The sequence below is a fragment of the Podarcis muralis genome, chromosome 15 (genome assembly GCF_964188315.1).
Source record: "Podarcis muralis chromosome 15, rPodMur119.hap1.1, whole genome shotgun sequence".
In the NCBI taxonomy this organism is placed as follows: domain Eukaryota; kingdom Metazoa; phylum Chordata; class Lepidosauria; order Squamata; family Lacertidae; genus Podarcis; species Podarcis muralis.
The window spans coordinates 6,948,852-6,968,602 of NC_135669.1; the positions used below are offsets into that span (position 1 = coordinate 6,948,852).

At 45.3% G+C, this 19,751-nt stretch overlaps 2 protein-coding genes across 3 annotated transcripts in view; one reads left to right on the forward strand and one right to left on the reverse strand.

Moving 5' to 3' along the window:
- Positions 1 to 14,599, reverse strand: LOC114585464 (uncharacterized). 2 transcript variants are annotated; one of them, XM_028708168.2, is made up of 3 exons: positions 14,442 to 14,594; positions 10,853 to 10,914; positions 1 to 4,389 (listed from the first exon to the last, which is right to left on the reverse strand). In XM_028708168.2, the coding sequence occupies exon 3, from the start codon at positions 4,377 to 4,379 to the stop codon at positions 2,472 to 2,474; it is 1,908 nt and encodes a 635-aa protein (XP_028564001.2). In that variant the 5' UTR covers positions 4,380 to 4,389; positions 10,853 to 10,914; positions 14,442 to 14,594; the 3' UTR covers positions 1 to 2,471. The 2 variants fall into 2 exon arrangements, with proteins under 2 accessions (XP_028564001.2, XP_028564000.2); XM_028708167.2 differs by lacking the exon at positions 10,853 to 10,914 and having other exon boundaries at positions 14,442 to 14,599.
- Positions 14,034 to 19,751, forward strand: part of PRND (prion like protein doppel) — an 18,876-nt gene continuing 13,158 nt past the window's right edge. Inside the window, exon 1 of the mRNA XM_077919725.1 lies at positions 14,034 to 14,347. The gene's annotated coding sequence lies outside the window, so the exon portion shown is untranslated. The remainder of the gene's footprint in view (positions 14,348 to 19,751) is intronic.

Here is a 19,751-nt window from a genome sequence, read left to right on the forward strand (position 1 = left end):
TTCTGGGCAACTGGTTTATTTCTGTGTAGGCAAAAGACAATGAAAAACTCAGGCATGTCCACCTACAGATTTTAAGGCTTTCGTGCAGGCTCTTCCAGCGTATCCAAGGCACTTTCACACAGAAATTTATTGTGGAGGTGGTACTGGTAATGCATGCACTATTTTTTTATGACATTCGCATAACGGTCTCAAAATGCATCATTCCCCCCCCCCCCATTTAATCTGTCTGGAGGGAAAGGATTACTTAACATACTTTCCATAGAAACATTAATTTTGGATTAAATTGGAAGATAATGTAGGGCAGCATTTTGATGAGGGTGAAGTCACGTGGATGCTGCGCAAAACTTGCACGCATGCTTCCACAACAAGCTGCCATGAAGAAGGACTCCCTCCTCCCTCGACAGGAGCTCCGTGGCAAGTATAAAGAACCCACAGCAGCGCATCCCATTCCTCACTAGGCAGGCACATTTGCAAAGGCACTAAAATGAGAGTGCAACATATTTTCTGAGGGATAGACATCTCCCTGGTCCCTCCCCACCCTTGACATTCTAATCAGATTTTGCCTTCTTCCTGTCCGGCTAAAGGTACTTCGAGACAGAGACTTCCCTGCAAACAGGTCACTGGCAACAGGTGAGAGGGAGAGAGAGAAAGAGAGAATATTTTGCACAGAAACAGAATAACCTGATGAACTGGACCGGCTTTGGGATGCTGGCAACTTTCAGACAAGACAAAACGTGTATGCACCTGACCCACAAAAAGCACCCACATGGAAACACCCTCACATGAACCTACGCCTAGTATTTTGTTGAGCTAGGAGCATCCCACAGACTTCACATTGTGATATGTGGGAAGGAATGTCCTCTTGTATGTTCTGTGTTCTGCTCCCTGCCCACCCCACCAGAATCTCAAGACATTTTAAAATGTTAAAAGTGTTCACTGCATTTAGGACTGTGTCCAGTGTTCCCTGTCTGCTAACTCAAGTGAATGGGTGAGTTTTAATGTTTATTTACTTATTTATGTCATAAAATTTCTATACCTCTTGGTTGTAAATAATAATAATAATAATAATAATAATAATAATAATACCTTGAAGTGGTTTATGTTGCACTAGAGAGGAACCCAACCAAAAGGTTGTGAGGTTGTGCTAGCAGAACCTCAGTGTGCAATCTGTTGTGCGAAAAATTAACTAAGACCCTTTCTTCTGCAGCCATGGCGCACGGATACAAAACATTTCACCTGTGGAACAAGTACCACTAGGTGACTTTAACTGAGTCCTACATTGGATACAACCCAAAGGAGTGTCTCATGTGGAATTTTCACACCTCCAGTGAGGTACTCCCAATGTGGAGCCAATCTGGCACCTTGTTTACAGAGGTGAATGTGGAAAATTTCACTTTGGACTTCAGTGTGGCGCACATGGCACACAAAGGGATGGAGGAGAAATTTGATTCAGTTCACATTTAAAGGCAAACCTACCTAATTCTCACTTTCTCAAACAATGCACAAACCAGAATACATTCATCCTTTAAAATTCACACTAAAAAACCACATATACTAGGGTAAAGTGTGCATATAAATGCATATATTATTGAAAATAGCATGCAAAAATGTATTACGTTAGGGGAAATTGCTTTGCAAAAAAATGTGTATATGAGACAAAATTGCATACAAAATGTGTATATGCAGATAAAATTGCACTAAAAGGCTAATGAATTTTCATGAGGTTGGTGGGGTATAAATATTATTATTATTATTATTAAAATCACAAACGGAGGTGGAATGTGAAGAACTGAGCGTAGAACTGGAAAAATTAGAAGCTGACATTGACAGATTCTGCCATCCCTATTCGTAAGCTGCTTGTGCTCCCACCCCCACCCCATTTCATAACATTGAAAGTCACTCTCAGTGAAGCTACATAAGAACTGGAAATCCTTTCTTTCTCTTGAAGCTAGACTTTTGTATAACGGCTTACTGCACCATAAAGCTTTCTGTTCAAGCTAAGCAGCTTCCCATGAGGGGCCAGTGTACTGGGAGGAGTCTGCCACAGGATATGTTAAAGCTATGCAGGTTTCACTGAAGAGACTATGTAACAGGAGAAGTCTGGCAAAAGGTGTGTTTTTCTCCGTGTTTCCATTAACTTGTTCATGTTTACACACTGAATATGCTCGACTAGCTATGAAAAAGGACACGGCTTGATTCACGTGGGCTGGGGTGGGGAGGTTCCCTTCATTGCAAGGTTACCCTTGGCTTCTTTCCCTGGGAACTATTTTGGAACAGTGGCAGTGCCAAAGGTGGCTCTGAAGGAGTAAGAATTAGCACACGTAACAGCTATTAAAGACAGCCCACCAAACAGATGCAGAAGCGACAATGCACTCTCCACAAAACATTTCCTTTATAATAAACACATCTCTTTCCTTCTGGACATTTCCTGTCTCAGCGACAAAATGGCAGCTTAAGGTGGCTGCCCAACCTCAAGGTATCAGGAAAGAAGTGACCATAATCAAAAGCACAGAAGACTTGGCAAAAGTGTTGTCACACATGCGAGACGTGGCACTGCCAGGGGCACTGCCAGGGGCGATGTTAGCTGCTTCTGGAACATGCTTCAGCCAGAGTTTGGTTGGCATCGGCGCTTCTGGCTTCTGATCATATCTGCTTCTTTCCATGTGATGGATGAAATCACTGAACAGCTCCCTGCACATCTCCCGCGCCACTTGCGTCACCACCCTGGCTTCCACCTCATCTGCCGTTTGGTTTCCGGTGGGCTTTATGTAATAGTTTGTGGTGGCATTCTCACAATCACTCGCAAAGACATCCTTCGTCACAGGGTGGCTGTAGTTTGGGTAGAAAACGGGACTGGTAAAACGATCGCGGTTTTCGCTCCACCATCGCTCCTCATCGCTGTCATTGAAATGCAGGTGCATGTTAGACATGGAGCTGCCCAATTGGTCTTTCGCCACAGCGCCTGCTATCGCTTCTTCCGCCACAGGCTTCACTTCCGGCTTGGCCGGCATAGGCCCCTCTGGCCTACTCCCGGGACGTCTGAAGTCGCCTCCTGCGTGGCTGGAGTAGGTGCGATACTGCTCTATGCACATTTCGCGCACCACGTGCGTCACAACCCTGGTTTCCATCTCATCTGCCGTTTGGTTTCCGCTGGGCTCCGTATACTCGCTCACAGTGATATTTGTGCAATCTCTCACAAAGATATCTTGCGGAACAGGCTGGTTGTACTGTGGGTAGTAAACCTGGTCGGAGTAACGGTTGCGGTTTTCATACCACCACCGCTCGTCATCACGGTTGTTAAAGTGAAAATTGACATTGGACATGGCACGGCCTAAGAGGTAGCCCCCCACGGCTCCTGCTGCAGCTCCCGCCAGAGCTGATCCTGCCATATGTTTCATACTGGGCTTGGGTGGCTTAGGCTTCCATGGCTTACTGTCATATTTGCCCCAGCTGCCTCCTTCTCCATACCTAGGGTAACCAGGGTTTTGTGGAAAGCCAGGATTTTGTTGGGGATAGCCAGGGTTGTGTGGGTTGCCAGGATTGTGGGGAGGGTAACCTGGGTTTTGTGGTGGATAACCAGGATTGTGTGGGTTGCCAGGATTGTGGGGAGGGTAACCTGGGTTTTGTGGTGGATAACCAGGATTGTGTGGGTTGCCAGGATTGTGGGGAGGGTAACCTGGGTTTTGTGGTGGATAACCAGGATTGTGTGGGTTGCCAGGATTGTGGGGAGGGTAACCTGGGTTTTGTGGTGGATAGACAGGGTTACCAGGGTTTTGTGGTGGATAGGCAGGGTTACCAGGGTTTTGTGGTGGATAGGCAGGGTTTTGTGGAGGAGGGTTGCCAGGATTGCGTGGGGGGTAAGCAGGGTTTTGTGGAGGGTAAGCAGGGTTTTGTGGTGGGTGGACAGGGTTACCAGGGTTTTGTGGTGGGTATGCAGGGTTTTGTGGAGGAGGGTTGCCAGGATTGCGTGGGGGAGCAGCAGGGTTTTGTGGTGGGTATGCAGGGTTAAATGGAGGAGGGTTGCCAGGATTGCTTGGGGGCTTACCGGGATTTACTGGGGGATAAACAGGGTTGTGTTGTGGGGGAGCAGGATTGTGTACAGGTTGGTTGTGTACAGGTTTGCTAGGCTGATGTTGTACAGGTCTGCCAGGTCGATGTACAGGTTTGCTAGGTCGATGTTCCACAGGTTTGCTAGGTCGATGTTCCACAGGTTTGCTAGGTCGATGATGTTCCACAGGCTTGCTAGGTCGATGTGAAGGCTTGCTAGGCTTTCTACTACTTCTACTGGACGAGCTTTTTCCCGAAACAGAGACAATGACATCAGTCTGCAGAAGAATAAAGAGAATTGCTATCGCGCAGGCCACCAAGTACTTCCCCATAATGGCTATTCTGTAAAACAAAGTAAAAGAATCAAGTTGTTTTTTTTAAGGAAAAAAAAGAGAGACAGGGAGGATATAATACAAAATGCAGAATATATAATTGCAAGTAGATGGTGTGGTATTTCCAAAATGATTCTCTCTCACATTATATGTTGAGCAGGCTTTGGATGTGCCAGTAATGTGAATCTGACAACTGTCCAACAAGAGGAGAGACTGTAACCCTATGGAAGATCACACGCTTTGTATGTAGAAGGACCATGGGTCAATCTCTGGAAAGGACCCTGTTTGAGTGCAGACAATCCTGAGCTTGAGGTACCAATACTCTGATGGGGTATTAGGCAACTTTCTGTGTTCCCAAGTTGATGCCTGCACCAGCTGACAAAAGTCTATACAACTTGCAAGGCAGGTTTTTTTTGGGGGGGGGAATATAAAACAGCCCAGGTGTTTAAGAACTTGACTTACAGAACACAATTACATCAGGCAGAAGTCAGAAGGTAGCTCCACTTCAGCTATATATAAGCAGCAAACTTCTCACTTTCATGCCAGTTAGGAGCTCTTAAAAATTGTGCCACTTTCTTTGATGAATAATTCTGAGTCACTTGAAAACTTGCACATTCCAGCATCAATAGCCCAGTGAAAACCACCAACTTGCCAATCTGGTGTTTTCCAACACTACTGCATTTACCAAAAGATATAGCATAGTAAATCCTCTCCCCAAAGTCATCCAGCTCAATCTATCTCCCAGTTATATAAATTCCTGTTGAAGCTGTAGCAGAATTTTATTTTAGAAAAACACCACATTATAACTGTGATAGTCAGTACACCGATCCCAAAGTTTCACAACATTTGAGTGCATACACATATGAACCACTATGGATTATAGTGCAAATGATTAAGTGTGTCGGCAAAAGGCAGCTCTGGCGATCAAATGGATCAAGTATCTCAAACTCACTACCCTCCGTCTCTCGTTGTTAGAAGCACGCTGTGAAACTAGGTCCTTTTACAGAATTGCAAATGCATCCACAGACAGGGGAACCAAAATATAATTTTTAAAAATACGTTGAACCCATTGGAAAATCAAGGCTTGGTAAATAAAGTATAACAGAGATACCTTAAAGGTAAAGGTAAAGGTACCCCTGCCCGTACGGGCCAGTCTTGACAGACTCTAGGGTTGTGCGCTCATCTCACTCTAGAGGCCAGGAGCCAGCGCTGTCCGCAGACACTTCCGGGTCACGTGGCCAGCATGATGAAGCTGCTCTGGTGAGCCAGAGTCGCACACGGAAACGCCGTTTACCTTCCCGCTAGTAAGCGGTCTCTATTTATCTACTTGCACCCGAGGGTGCTTTCGAACTGCTAGGTTGGCAGGCGCTGGGACCGAACGACGGGAGCGCACCCCGCCGCGGGGATTCGAACCGCCGACCATGCAATCGGCAAGTCCTAGGCGCTGAGGTTTTACCCACAGCGCCACCCGTGTCCCATGCAAAGTGCATTTCCTTTACCCCTGAGCAATCACAATATGCCCAGCCATATTTGTATTGGAAAGACGCGTGCTCACCTTAGAAATTAAGCACTGGAGAATCCTCTCAAGGGGAAAAAATACAGTTCAAGACTCTAATGCTCAGAAAGACCAAAGGCCCCTGCTTTGAGGCAGTGTGTTTTTAGCGTACAAACAAAGCTCCCTTCCTTTTCCAACCTTTTAAATGGTTCCAAAGGCTTTGGGGCCGGTGCCAATGAGCTGCTGCAGTTTGCCCTTTCCCACAGATTCACCATAATCAGCTTACACTTTTCCGGCATGCAAAGTGGGATTTTCCAAGTCCTAGCGTGCTTTACAGAGAACTCGCACCACCTGACCTCACCAAGCCTATGGGGAAAGTGCTGTTGCAATCAGGCCCTGCTGTGGGCTTCCCATGGGCATCTGGCCCCTGTGTGGACAGGGCGCTGGTTTGCATGTGCCTTTGGTCTGATCCTGCAGCCAAGCTCTTCTGATGTTCTGATTTTCTCAACTGCAAGTTGCAATGAGATGCACGCAATCACTGTTGGCCACAGCAGGTTCACAGCTTTGCTTCACATCTACAGTGGTATCTTGGTTCTCAAACGCCTTGGTACTCAAACAGCTTGGAACCCAAACACTGAAAACCTGGAAGTGTTCCAGTTTGTGAATTTTTCTCGGAAGCCGAACATGCTCCATTCTGAGTGATACGCTTCCAATTTGAGTGCCACACTTCCGTTTTGAGTGTTACACTGAGGTCTGTCTGTTTTTGCTATTTTGCATTTTTGTGGCTTTTTGTTTTGTTTTTGGGACTGTGTGGAACCCAGTTCAGCTACTGATTGATTGATTGATTGATTGATTGATTGACTGCTGTACATTGTTTATTGCTGTCATTTTATGGATCAATGGTCTCGTTAAATAGTAAAATTCATGTTAAATTGCTGTTTTAGGGGTTGTTTTTAAAAGCCTAGAACGGATTAATCCATTTTGCATTACTTTCTATGGGAAAGCACACCTTTTTTTTGGAACGCTTTGGTTTTGGAATGGACTTCCGGAATAGATTAAGTTTGAGAACCAAGGTACCACTGCATTATTATTTAGCATGATTTGGAGGGATCCTTTATTGCTTTGTTCAGAGCCCACAAGCTGATTCAGAATCAGCACATTTGCCAGGGACCTGTATCCCGCAAGAGCCCAGGAAGTTCTGTCTCCATTGAAGGCATTGGTCCAAAGAAAAAGCCTAGCATATCAGCTTGAATTTCCATGAGGGCGAGTTGGAAGCCAATTCAACTCAACAGCCTCCCACACACTTTGTCTTGGGTTTGACTAGCTCAAGCTAGTTAGAAGGCTAGAATCTATGTTCTGGGTTAATCATCGCTTGCCATATAAAGCCATAACAGGAATGTCAAGGGCAAAGTAGAAGATAAAGTGGCCCTCCTTCTATGGGCAAGGAAGATAAGACAGTGCTGTGGGGTTTTATTCTAGACAGCAGGGCGTCCCTGTATCATCTTGGTATTCCAACTTCCACTCAGAGTAGCTGTCAGGAAGAGCTTGTTTTGATTGCATAATGTTCCCTCCTTCCTATGCACTGTTGCTCTCAATCCGCTGTTTATCCCGCTCCCTCGCCCCCCTTTCTTTTCATTTGCACCCTCCTAACAATGGGGACACTGTATTCCACTAAAAGTTCCTCCAGGATTGCCAGCAGGGCAGATATTCTGTTTTCTGGTCATGCCTCTGCTTGCTGAAGAAAGTCATCCATTCTTGGTAAACATGTGCTGGGCCTGGATGGGGTGAAGGGAGGGCCTTTGGCACTTATCACTAAAGAAGTGTCTAAACTGGAGCAGAGGCAAACAACTTTACCTTCCCGTGGGCTGTGGATGGTTCCAAGGAATTGCAAGTCGCCTCCAGCCTTCTAACTAGCCTGAGCTAGTCAAACCCAAGACAAAGTGTGTGAAAAGGTCTAATGGGAGGCTGTTGAGTTGAATTGGCTTCCAACTCGCCCTCATGGAAATTCAAGCTGGTATGCTAGGCTTTTTGGTTGGACCTTGATTGAGTTCTGGAATTTAGAATTGACCGGGGCTGTTGATACAATTTTTCCTTACTGCCCTCTCCCACCGTCCTTCATTTTCTAGGGAAGATGACAGAGATGAGCCTATTGGGACAAAGGTTAGCAGAGGCACTGGGTTACCACCAAGATGGGGTGGAGCTGACACTCGTTGCACACGTGTGACATCACACATGGCGTGCATTGCACCCATATGATGGCGCATGCATGATACAAGGAGCCGAGCACTTGGGAGAAGCCGGCCACTGGACCTGTGGTGCATGCCAGATGGGTGCAATGTGTGTAGGGCCAATAGAAGATGGAGAGGGCCAAGGTGTCTTTGGCATGCCTGGTGGTTAGAGTGCAAGTGATCGAAAACTTGGCCTGAATCTGACTGGCTATGACTCATAACTCATCTGAGATTCTATTCTTTGATGATACCAGTGGGAAATAAATCTTATTTATTCACCAGCATGGTGCCTGCAAAGAGTGTTGACCAGTGGAAAAGCATTTTACTGGAAAGCATGGAGGGAACAGTTTACCAAAAAAAACCCAAAATGTGAATTAATATGTCTCTTTTTTAGAGATGGGGAAACTCGCCATTCCCCAGCAAGATTAGGGCATTGATTGTGAACAGCCACAACCTAATGCTCAACCAGCCACCCTCATCCAGCCACCCTCACATGTCCTACTTTTACCCCTCAGCCACACAACTGACCACAAATCCACAGAATCCCATTGAATGGACACGCCTTTCCAACAAACGACCAGCTCATAACCATCCAAACCATCTGTGCAAGCCAAACTTGTTTAAAGTCTCAAAACATGCAAAAGAAGAACCTGCGACAGGAGTTTCTAGACCAGCTGCAAGATGTATACTCAGCCCTGCCCACACTCTGTAGAAACCTGACTTTTGTTTACTCTTCTGAGCTTTTGGAGGAACCATAGAATAAACCTGCAAGAAGCACCTCCGTGCTGACTTAGCAGCAAGATCCATGAGGCCTGCTTGTCACTGTAATATAAACATGAACACTAATAGCTGATACGTACAATACAGATATGCCAGAAGTCTGGCTTTTGCTCAGATAACTGAATTGCTTTTTAGCCAAGGAGAAGAAACTCCACCCAGCTCTCCAGATGAAAACCGTAGATTTGATCGCTCACAATCAGAGTGATCCGGGGCAGGGTTTTCCAAGTGGCATTTATGGGATCAAATGGAACTTTAGTATGGCTTGCAAGGTTACATATGGCCGTTGTTACATATCTTTAAGCACCAGGCAAAAACATTCATCTTCTCCCAGGCCTTTGGCAAATTAAACAATCTATGGCCTTTTGAACTGGGGGGTATTGTTTTTCTTTGTTACTATGTGATGAATTTTTGTGTTTTTATATTGTCAGCCACCCGTGGATCCTTGGAGGAAGGGCAGCATTGAAATTTAATAAATAAAACTAAAAATTTAGGTTTGCACAGGTGAAGTGGATTAAAGTGCCCTGTTGCCCTAGTGCGATGAACCAGCTTTTTGCAATTATGAAAGTTCCAGGGAAATGCGAGAAAAATGGGTGGATGAACTAAGGATTAATGTGAAGGCATGTGAATCCCCTGCAGGCAAACCAGGCCAAATTCTTATCCTGTGCTACAACCACCATGTAAAACAAACCAGAATGAATGTTCATTAAGGACTGGACATAATCTAACCATCACGTAAGTTTTGTGCAAGCACATCAAGATGAATGTTGTGTATAGTCATTTATTGTGATGTGTGAGGATTTTTATTTTATTTTTTAAGTTAAACTTGATACCTAAAAGGGTAAACGAAACCCTAGATTTACGGATTGCCAACCTTCTTGAGTCCATGGGCAAAGCACGACCTGCCTGCAAGAGCTCTCTACCCGCTTGTGATTCCTAGCATACTGCCTCTGACTGTGGAGGGACAACATATAGCCATGAGGGTTAGTAGCCACTGACAACCTGATACTCCATGAATTTGTCGGATCCTATTTGAAAGCGTGGCACTGTGGGTTAAACCACAGAGCCTAGGACTTGCCGATCAGAAGGTCGGCGGTTCGAATCCCTGTGATCAGGTGAGCTCCCGTTGCTTGTTCCCTGCTCCTGCCAACCTAGCAGTTTGAAAGCACGTCAAAGGGCAAGTAGATAAATAGGTACCGCTCTGGCGGGAAGGTAAACAGCATTTCTGTGCGCTGCTCTGGTTCGCCAGAAGCGGCTTAGTCATGCTGGCCACATGACCTGGAAGCTGTACGCCGGCTCCCTCGGCCAATAAAGCGAGATGAGCGCCGCAACCCCAGAGTCGGTCACGACTGGACCTAATGGTCAGGGGTCCCTTTACCTTTACCTTTTATGGCATGTTAGGGGCGGATGGCTCTGTTAATTTTAGTTCTCTCCGTTTCTCATTTGTCTTTTGTCTGTTCTGGATTTTCCAAAATTCAGCTTCGTTGAATGTCCACAAATCCTAGTGGCGTGAGGGAGAAAAACATTTATCTGTTCCCTTTCTCTGCTCCTTATGCCATTTTATGCACCTCTGTCATGAGGAGAGAGGTGATGAGGGAGAAACCCAGGCAAAAAGGGATTGCAGCAGATCAGCTCCCCAGACCGCCACACCACAAAATATTACCTAATCGGTTTAGCCTCCCAGTTCCCTGAAATCATGTTGTTTCCTCCACTGTCTAAAATTACATTGCAGGCACCTCAGGGTTCGTTTTGACTTTGTTTGTTGCTTATGTTGCTCTGGAAATTGCACCAGTAGAGCTAGATTAATAATAGCATTTCCATCTAATTCTGCACTTAGGTTTGGAAGCAAAATGGAGCCACCAAAAAAAGTAAAAATAAAGTGCTTCTATAGAGAATAGATCTTCCCAGGTATCCACAAGTGTATTAGTTTGTAAAAATTAAAGAAGAAGAGATTTTAGGAGAAACACACGCACCACAACAGCCTGACAAGGACCTTCCAGGACCTATTGAATGTTGACAGCAGTAGAGGCACAGCCTGTTGAGGATGGCAGATGAAAATGAAAATAGGGACTGGTTATCAGTACTCCGTAACAACGTACAGTGAGTGTTCAGGTGGTAGAAATTTGCAGAGGTTCCCTACCTTTTGGAAAGCCAAGAAACTGTCATAAAACCAAAAAAATACCAGTTTCACAGAAGAAAAATGTGATGCTCAGAACTCTTCCTCCAAAGCAGGGGCAGGCAACCTAAGGCCCGGGGGCCGGATGCGGCCCAATCACCTTCTCAATCTGGCCCGTGGACGGTCCGGGAATCAGCGTGTTTTTACATGAGTAGAATGTGCCCTTTTATTAAAAATGCATCTCTGGGTTATTTGTGGGGCATAGGAATTCGTTCATTTCCCCAAAAAAATATAGTCCAGCCCATCACATGGTCTGAGGGACGGTGGACCAGCCCACGGCTGAAAAAGGTTGCTGACCCCTGCTCCAAAGCAAGCAGAACACCTGTGCACCCCACCCCACAAAAAAGCAGGCAGGGAAGCAGCACACAAACCACCAAGAACATCCCCTCCCCAAAAAAACTGATTTAAAAAATGGGGAGGGGCAGAGGGCACGGGTGATAATTGCGGGTGCCATGGTGACCACCAGTGCCATACTTGGGGGGAGGCATAATTAAAGGGTTGCCCCCCAGGAAATTAAAAACTCCCACCACCCTTCTGCATAATCTGGTGAGTCTTTGAAACTTCCCACATGCCACTTGCACCCAGTGGCGTAGCGTGGGTTGTCAGCACCCGGGGCAAGGCAAGTGTTTTGCGCCCCCTAACTCGTGGATTTGCGCCCCCTAACCCGTGGATTTGCGCCCCCTAACCCGTGGATTTGCCCTAACCCCAGATGTTGCGCCCAGTGCTGCCGGCCCCCCCCTGCACCCCCCACGCTACGCCACTGCTTGCACCCAATAAAGTAGTAAGTTTCAGGGCTGGTAATCGACTCCAAAACTGATCCCATTCACGCTTCATAGCAGAGAAAGGGAAGGTGTCATGAGGATGGTAGAGGAAAAGAGGGCGTCTATTCCTCCTCTTAGAACTCTTCCCACCATCAGCGGCAACACCAACCCAAATGGTGCCTTCTGTCTGAGGCTGGCTGGAGATCTTCCAGGAACACTCCTCTTAGGAGCTGGCAATGCACTGCACCATTTTGTTGCAGCCGGCCACACTTGTTATTGCATCAATAACTCCACAGGCAGAGAAGAAATGCATTAAGACAGAAACCAGGAGAGCAAGCGCAGTGGCGGAGCTTCATGCTCTGGTACCAGGGGCTGAGAGCAGGCGCAGGTGTGGCTGGCGCATGTCCCAGGGGCGTGGCATGCTGCCCACAGGGGCATGGCATGTGTCCTGGGGTGTGGCTCGCGACCCACAGGGGCATGGTGCCCAGCGTGGGGGTGGGGCAGCTGCGATGGCACCCCACCAGGATCGTGGTGCCGGGGGCTGTGTGCTCCCCCCGCCCCCCTCTTCCTCCGCCAGTGAGCAAGCGTTATCCTGTAAAGAATTGTTCTGGGAGGATCAACAAGTTTGTTGGCGCTGTATTGATCCATAGATCACTTATAGATGCCAAGAGTCTGCACACAGCCTTCTTTCTTGTTACCCATTGGCTAATGTTCTGGCCAGTTAATACTTTGTAGCTGTGGCTACTGACTGAACCCTTAGATGAAGATCTATACAGTGATACCTCTGGATATGCGGCAGCTAGACTGGTGACTGGGAGCAGCTGCCAAAACCACATAACACCAGTCTTGAAAGACCTACATTGGTTCCCAGTACGTTTCCGAGCACAATTCAAAGTGTTGGTGCTGACCTTTAAAGCCCTAAACGGCCTCGGTCCTCTATACCTGAAGGTGCGTCTCCACCTCCATCATTCTGCCTGGACACTGAGGTCCAGCACCGAGGGCCTTCTGACGGTTCCCTCATTGCAAGAAGCAAAGCTACAGGGAACCAGGCAGAGGGCCTTCTTGGTAGTGGCGCCCGCCCTGTGGAACGCCCTCCCAACAGATGTCAAAGAGAAAAATAACTACCAGATTTTTAGAAGACATCTGAAGGCAGCCCTGTTTAGGGAAGCTTTTAATGTTTAATAGACTATTGTATTTTAATATTTTGTTGGAAGCCGTCCAGAGTGGCTGGGGAAACCCAACTAGATGGGTGGGGTAGAAATATATTATTATTATTATTATTATTATTATTATTATTATTATTATTATTATTAGAACTCTTCTGGTTCCGGTTGCGAACTTTGCCCCAGGATGTGAGTGGAAATCGTGCGCCAGAGGTGGCACCTCATGTTAAGAACAGTTTCAGGATAAGAACGGACCTCCAGAACAAATTAAGTTCATAACCAGAGGTACCACTGTAGTTCCTAAGAGCTAAGATGACAATCAAGCAGGGAATTATAGAAGCTCATTTTGCATAATCTGGAGACAGATTGTTGGGCGGTGGGGATGGTGAAGGTATGGTGAATATATTGTAAGGTAAATGCATCAAATATAAACTGTGTCTAGAAGCAATACAAGCATGCCATTGAATACAACCCCACACTGGTGCCCTAATTGCGTAGCACACAATTGGTGGTAAAGCAGTAAGATTTGGCATGTAATAACAGTGCAGAGGGGTGGGGTCAATTTCCTCCCATTTTTACAAAACCAGGATTAATCTAATCAAATTTTCCTGAAACTATTTGGAATGTGTGTGCATGCAGGCGTGTATTGTATATCTCAGAATGGTGGGAAAATAAAATGTGTAGAATTCTGCTCTTTCCTCTGAGTTTAGAAGCAGCTACAAAGCCAGGTTTTATTAAAAACCCAAACTGAAGGAACCTTGTGGTCATGTTTATATGTCATGCTCTATCTTATCTTCCATTTTTTCCTTGATATAAAAGGAGTTCCTCTTTGCTGAGAAGTCTCTACAATCCGACATTGTTTCAGAAATTTCTTGCACCCCGTATATGCTATTATTTTGGGATGTGTTTATAATGGCTGGTGAAGACAGCAAAGGATTTAAACATCCTGTCAACAGCTGCCTTAAAAGCTTTGTAAATGCAGAGCACTCACAGAATAAACCCCCAGATGGTTTATCTGCTGCGTTATGCAATGAAATACGACCGCCTCAAACTGCAAACCAAGGGAAACCCTTTTGCCTCCATTGCTCATTTAGATGCTGTGAGATCATTAGGCAACCCGGCACTCTGATCCTAACATGAACGGACACCCTTGCAAATAATGTCTCCATTCAGAGCAGCTTAAAAATAAAAGGAAATTGGCAGACATGTCTACGATTTATGCAACACAGCAGCTGCAAGGACTCAATTTAATTTAATGAAGCAGATTTAATAAATATGAACATTCAGGACCTATAGAATGACAGCAGAATGTTGAAGAAAGCCACAGCGTCTAGAATATTGGCCTCTTACGCTGCTGACAACTGAACTGTAAGTATCTAAGAGGTAGAAATTAAGAGTAGCCAGGATGTGACTGAGCAGCTGTACGCCCTGTAAATTCATTTTAAAAGATGAAACAACTTACCCTTATTTGGACTGTTTGGACGAGCTTTTTAAAGACCCTCTTCTTTTATACGTCTGGTCTCTCTGTGTGCCCGGAAATCTATGCGTCTCTCAAAAGAAGTAGCAGTAGGTGGGGCGTGCTGAACGCCTAAGAAGAACAGTTGTTTTTCTTGGGAGATACGTCACTTGAGAGCAGCCTCTGAGTCAGCCCACCCTTCTACCAGTAAACGCATTAGGAAATTATAGTTTCTGGATGGTGGGAGGGAGCAGGGGAGCAGAAACCTCCCCAGTCAGACTCAGGCATCAGGAAAAAGTTGTGCTTTCAGAACTAGCTTCTAACTTTCAAACATGAAGTTGAAGAAGGTCCATATTTTCCAGTAGGATTTTAAAACTAGGACTATATTCCATGCAGTGTGTGATCACTGACTGTGGACATCAAAATCTTTTTTGCGCTCTTATCAGCTTCTGGTAGAATTCCAACTTTTTTCAGATTGATTCAGCCTCTATTTAAAAATAGATGTTTTCTCCCCTCTGGTGGTAAATTGTAAAGCAGAAGCATGTTTCAGTATGAAAGGGAGAATGTTTGCCGCTGACCACTGTCAAAACATGCCATTGGTGGTCCTTAGGATATTTTATTCCATGAGCTCTCAAAACATTTTCCTCTGGGCCACACACTCAGAATAAAGATTTGCTTGTGCCACACCCATTTTCTAATTGATAATGAATACCACTGGAAAACAAAAAGAAACAACAACTAGCAGTGCTTAATGTATAACATAGAACACAAATACTTTATATTGTTTAAATGCTTCTTTGATTGTTGTTGAATCTTCCCGCCACCCTTGCCATCCTCTCCTCCCACAACCTCTGAGAATTACAGTTCAGAAGAAAATAGGCAGAAGCCATTCTAAGTACCGTATTTTTCACTCTATTAGACGCACCAGACCACAAGACGCACCTAGTTTTTGGAGGAGGAAAACAAGCGGGGAAAATTCTGAATCTCAGAAGCCAGAACAGCAAGAGGGATCGCTGCGCAGTGAAAGCAGCAATCCCTCTTTGCTGTTCTGGCTCCTGGGATAGTTGCGCAGCCTGCATTCGCTCCATAAGACGCACACACATTTCCCCTTACTTTTTAGGAGGGAAAAAGTGAGCCTTATAGAGCAAAAAATACGGTAATTTCTTTACAGGAAATGGGCCTGTTTTTAGTCAACAAGTGAAATCACCACTGTGATTGGTGGGTAGGGAAAGAATATACTGTATTTGTCCATTTCAGTTCCTTTTTGGTTTCTCAGTTTTTTTCAGTCTTAAATCCAGTCCCCCACATTACTGTAGTAGAGCTTTGGGGGGGCGGGGGGAGGAGGGGAGAATCTTCATGAATTTTTGTCAGCATTTTTGTGTGCAATTTTCCAAGGAAACACATATTTGTATGCTTTTTTGGATAATATATATATATTTGTGCAATCAGTTTTTCCCAGGGAAAGGTGGTGTATTTGCAGATGAAGAATGTGAACAGTAGCAAGTAATTTCTGAAGTGTCCTGTCTCCCACACAAGAGTGATTTAGAATGTTCAGATCCTGAGCAACTTTGCTAGCTGTCGCCCATTGCTTCTGGTATGGTGCAAAAACTTCTGGCAGCAATCACATCTCTCTCACCAGACTTGCAAGCTAAAATAATTGTTTCCTTCCTGCATAAGCTTATAGTGGTTGACACATGAAAGTGTATGACAGAGCTAACAGCTCTGAATGGCATTGGTATAGTTGAGTCTAACCTTCCGCTGTGCATTATAACTGAACCATTCAGATTTCATTTAGATTAATCTTATGGCCTTGGATCTTAGAATAGTCTTGAAAAACCTTTAGTGTTTTATCAAGATAAATTTCTTGATTTTTCACTATTAGCAGTACATTGTCAGCAATAAAGGCTGGCCTTACAGATGTTGCTTCCTATTCTAAGACCTTCTTTCTCTTAGCTACTCTATCATAGTATTGAACAACCAGGGGGATAATGGACATCCCTGTAGTGCTACTCTAGACTGCCTTTTTTATCTTCTGCTGTCTACACATACAGTGTGGAATTGATTTATTGGGACCCCGCTAATTGATTTGCGATCCTCAATTAGCTATTTATGGCAGCCAGGTCCGGCGCGCTTCCCTCAGCTGCGCCACTCAGCTCCGTCGTCCAGTAGCTCTCAGTCACACCTTAGCAGAGATAAACACAGCGGTGAAAAACTGTCACGTCCTTTGACAAACACACACAGAGTCCAGGTTTATCCATTTTCAGTTCTTTATTCCGACATTCCCCAGGGATCTCCTGGGCTCACCGCAGCCATGAGGAAACTGCGACTTTCTCCCTCAAAGAACCAGGAGGAAGAGAACAGAAACTCCTCCCAGCTTCTAAAGCTGACGTCAGAATGTTGAGGCATCATGGGAACTTCTTAACCTGTTAAGTTCCAAACCTCACACCCCCTCTTGCCGAAAACATTCTGACAAGACCTTTTGAGTTCAACACCTTCCCCTTTGCCTTGTGCCCCTTCCCGGCATCTTTCCCAGGCACCTGTTGAACCCCTTCAACACTCCCAGAATCACACTGTGCGACACTTTTCCACGCACTTGTGACCTGATACCCTACTGACCCATTAGGGCCAGCAGTTGTGTCTTCTCCGTCAGACTCTTCCCCCTCTGACTTGACACCCTGTTTGTGAGCTTTCTCCATTACGCTTACCGGAGATGAAGCCTCACACCTGGACACTCCTTTCACAACCCTTGGAGATGCCCAAACCTGCCCTGAACCCTGACCCTGGACTTGGTCCCCATCACCGGGTTTTGAACCCTGATTCTGGACCTAATCTCCATCACCGGGTTCAGCCACAGCCTCCCTTCTCCCTTGAGAAGACTTTGCACCCGTCACCTGGTGACGTATTTCCTTTTCCTTGAAAAATTCCTCCAGAGCAGACCCAGTAAACTGTGACCCTCGGTCGCTCTTGAACCCTTGCACCTTGGTGGAAAACCTTAGTTCCACCTCCGCAACCCAATCCTTGATCAGTTGCGCCGCCTCCCCCTGTGATTTGAGAGAGAGACACCAGCCAACCTGGCTGTGGCCATCTGTCAGCGATAGCACATACCTGGCCCCACCCAGACTCTCACACCTCATGGGTCCTGACAGATCTGTGTGAACAAGCTCAAAAGCTTCTTTGGCTACCTTTGGCTACCTTCTTCTTCCGTTCTCCCAAGGGGCCCCAAGCTGTACTTACAAATCACCAGCTCCTCTGACTCCTGTTCGTGGAGAAACGATTCCTCAGCACAGGCAAACACTTTGCGTCTTTCAGTCAGCCGCTTTTAGCTCCGCAGCTACTCCTTTGCCTCTTAACACCAGGCAAAATCACTCCGCCAAACTTCAAACGCATTCCGGTAGCTCCGGTGACAGTTTTACAAGCGGTAATTAAGTACCCATAACCTGTGGAATTGATTTATTGGGACCCCGCTAATTGATTTGCGATCCTCAATTAGCTATTTATGGCAGCCAGGTCCGGCGCGCTTCCCTCAGCTGCGCCACTCAGCTCCGTCGTCCAGTAGCTCTCAGTCACACCTTAGCAGAGATAAACACAGCGGTGAAAAACTGTCACGTCCTTTGACAAACACACACAGAGTCCAGGTTTGTCCATTTTCAGTTCTTTATTCCGACATTCCCCAGGGATCTCCTGGGCTCACCGCAGCCATGAGGAAACTGCGACTTTCTCCCTCAAAGAACCAGGAGGAAGAGAACAGAAACTCCTCCCAGCTCCTCCCAGCTTCTAAAGCTGACGTCAGAATGTTGAGGCATCATGGGAACTTCTTAACCTGTTAAGTTCCAAACCTCACATACAGTAGCAACTGGATTCCTGTATATTAACTTAACCCAAATAGCAAAAGTAGGTCCCAGTCCCAGTTCTGCTTAATTTGAACTTGTTATTCCCACTTGACTCAGTCAAATGCCTTTTCAGCAGCAATAAATACTAAGCCAAGTGGATCCTGTTTATTATTACAGGCAACTCCTGATTTACGCGGGTCCAACTGACATGCACTGTGCCAAATCCAGAAGTCACTTTAAAAATGGCCCTCAAAGAGCCCAGAAAGGGCAAAAGGGCACAAAAACAGTGCCTAGCAATCCCACGATACTTTGCAAGTGCAATCCCAGAAGCCCTTGCACTGACCGTTAAGGCTGACCATTGTGGATGGAGTTTCCAGACTAATAATGCTTTCCTTTTTCCCATTTATTTTTTTATTTGCATTTTCAAAAACAGGAACAGAGCATATTTAACCCCCTCCCCTCCTCCTGTCCTACTTACAACTTTGTACCAAATACAGCATGTATACATATACCATATAACTTCCCTTCCACCCTTTTCCTGGTTCCTTTGCTTTTCTACTACTCCACATAATCCACATCTTTTCAATCATCCAATTTGTTACCTATTAAAAACTCTATCTATTTCAATTCCACTGGATTTACGTGAGACCTGCTAAGCTATGTACCGGTATTTGTTTTTAAAATATTCGATAAACATTTTCCCTTCCTCCTTGTATTCCTTATCTTTTTCTCTTATCCTGTTCGTCAAACCAGCCAGTTCAGCATATTCAAACATTTTATACTGCCATTCTTCCTTAGTGGGTACTATACTCGTTCTCCACTTTTGTGCCAATAAGGTTCTAGCTGCAATATAGTGATAAACCCTTTTGGTTTTGGGGGGACCTTCGTTGTTACCATTCCTAAGAGAAAAATCTCAGGTGTTTTAGTGAAAGTTTTTTTAAAAAATATCTTTTTTAATTCATTATATATAATTTCCCAACATTCCTTAATTATTTTACAGGACCACCACATGTGAAAAAAGAACCCTCATTTTCATTACACTTCCAACATATACCTTTTTCTTTTTTATACATTTTTGCCAATCTGGTGAGTGTTAAATACAGATAATGCTTTCCAATGCTCTTTAAAAAACAAAACTTTGACATTTAAGTTCCAGCTTTAACTGACATATATTGGTAGCCCATTAACTCATGTTCATTCTGCTCATTAAAAAAAAATATGAACTAATGTTTCCCAAATGACTTTGTGGTTCTAAAGTTTCTAATTACTTTTAAAACATTTAAACATTTAAAACATTTTTTAAATAGCACTTAACACTAATATCTGGGGTTCTAGTTGCTTTTACAGGTTTTTAGCCACTTTTACATGGCGCTGTGGTCTAAACCACTGAGTCTCTTGGGCTTGCTGATCAGAAGGTCAGCTGTTTGAATCTGCACGACAGTGGTGAGTTCACGTTGCTCTGTCCCAGCTTCTGCCAACCTAGCAG

Coding starts and splice junctions, on each gene's coding strand:
- LOC114585464 (XM_028708167.2), bottom strand. CDS start 4,379: ATGGGGAAGTACTTGGTGGCCTGCGCGATAGCAATTCTCTTTATTCTT.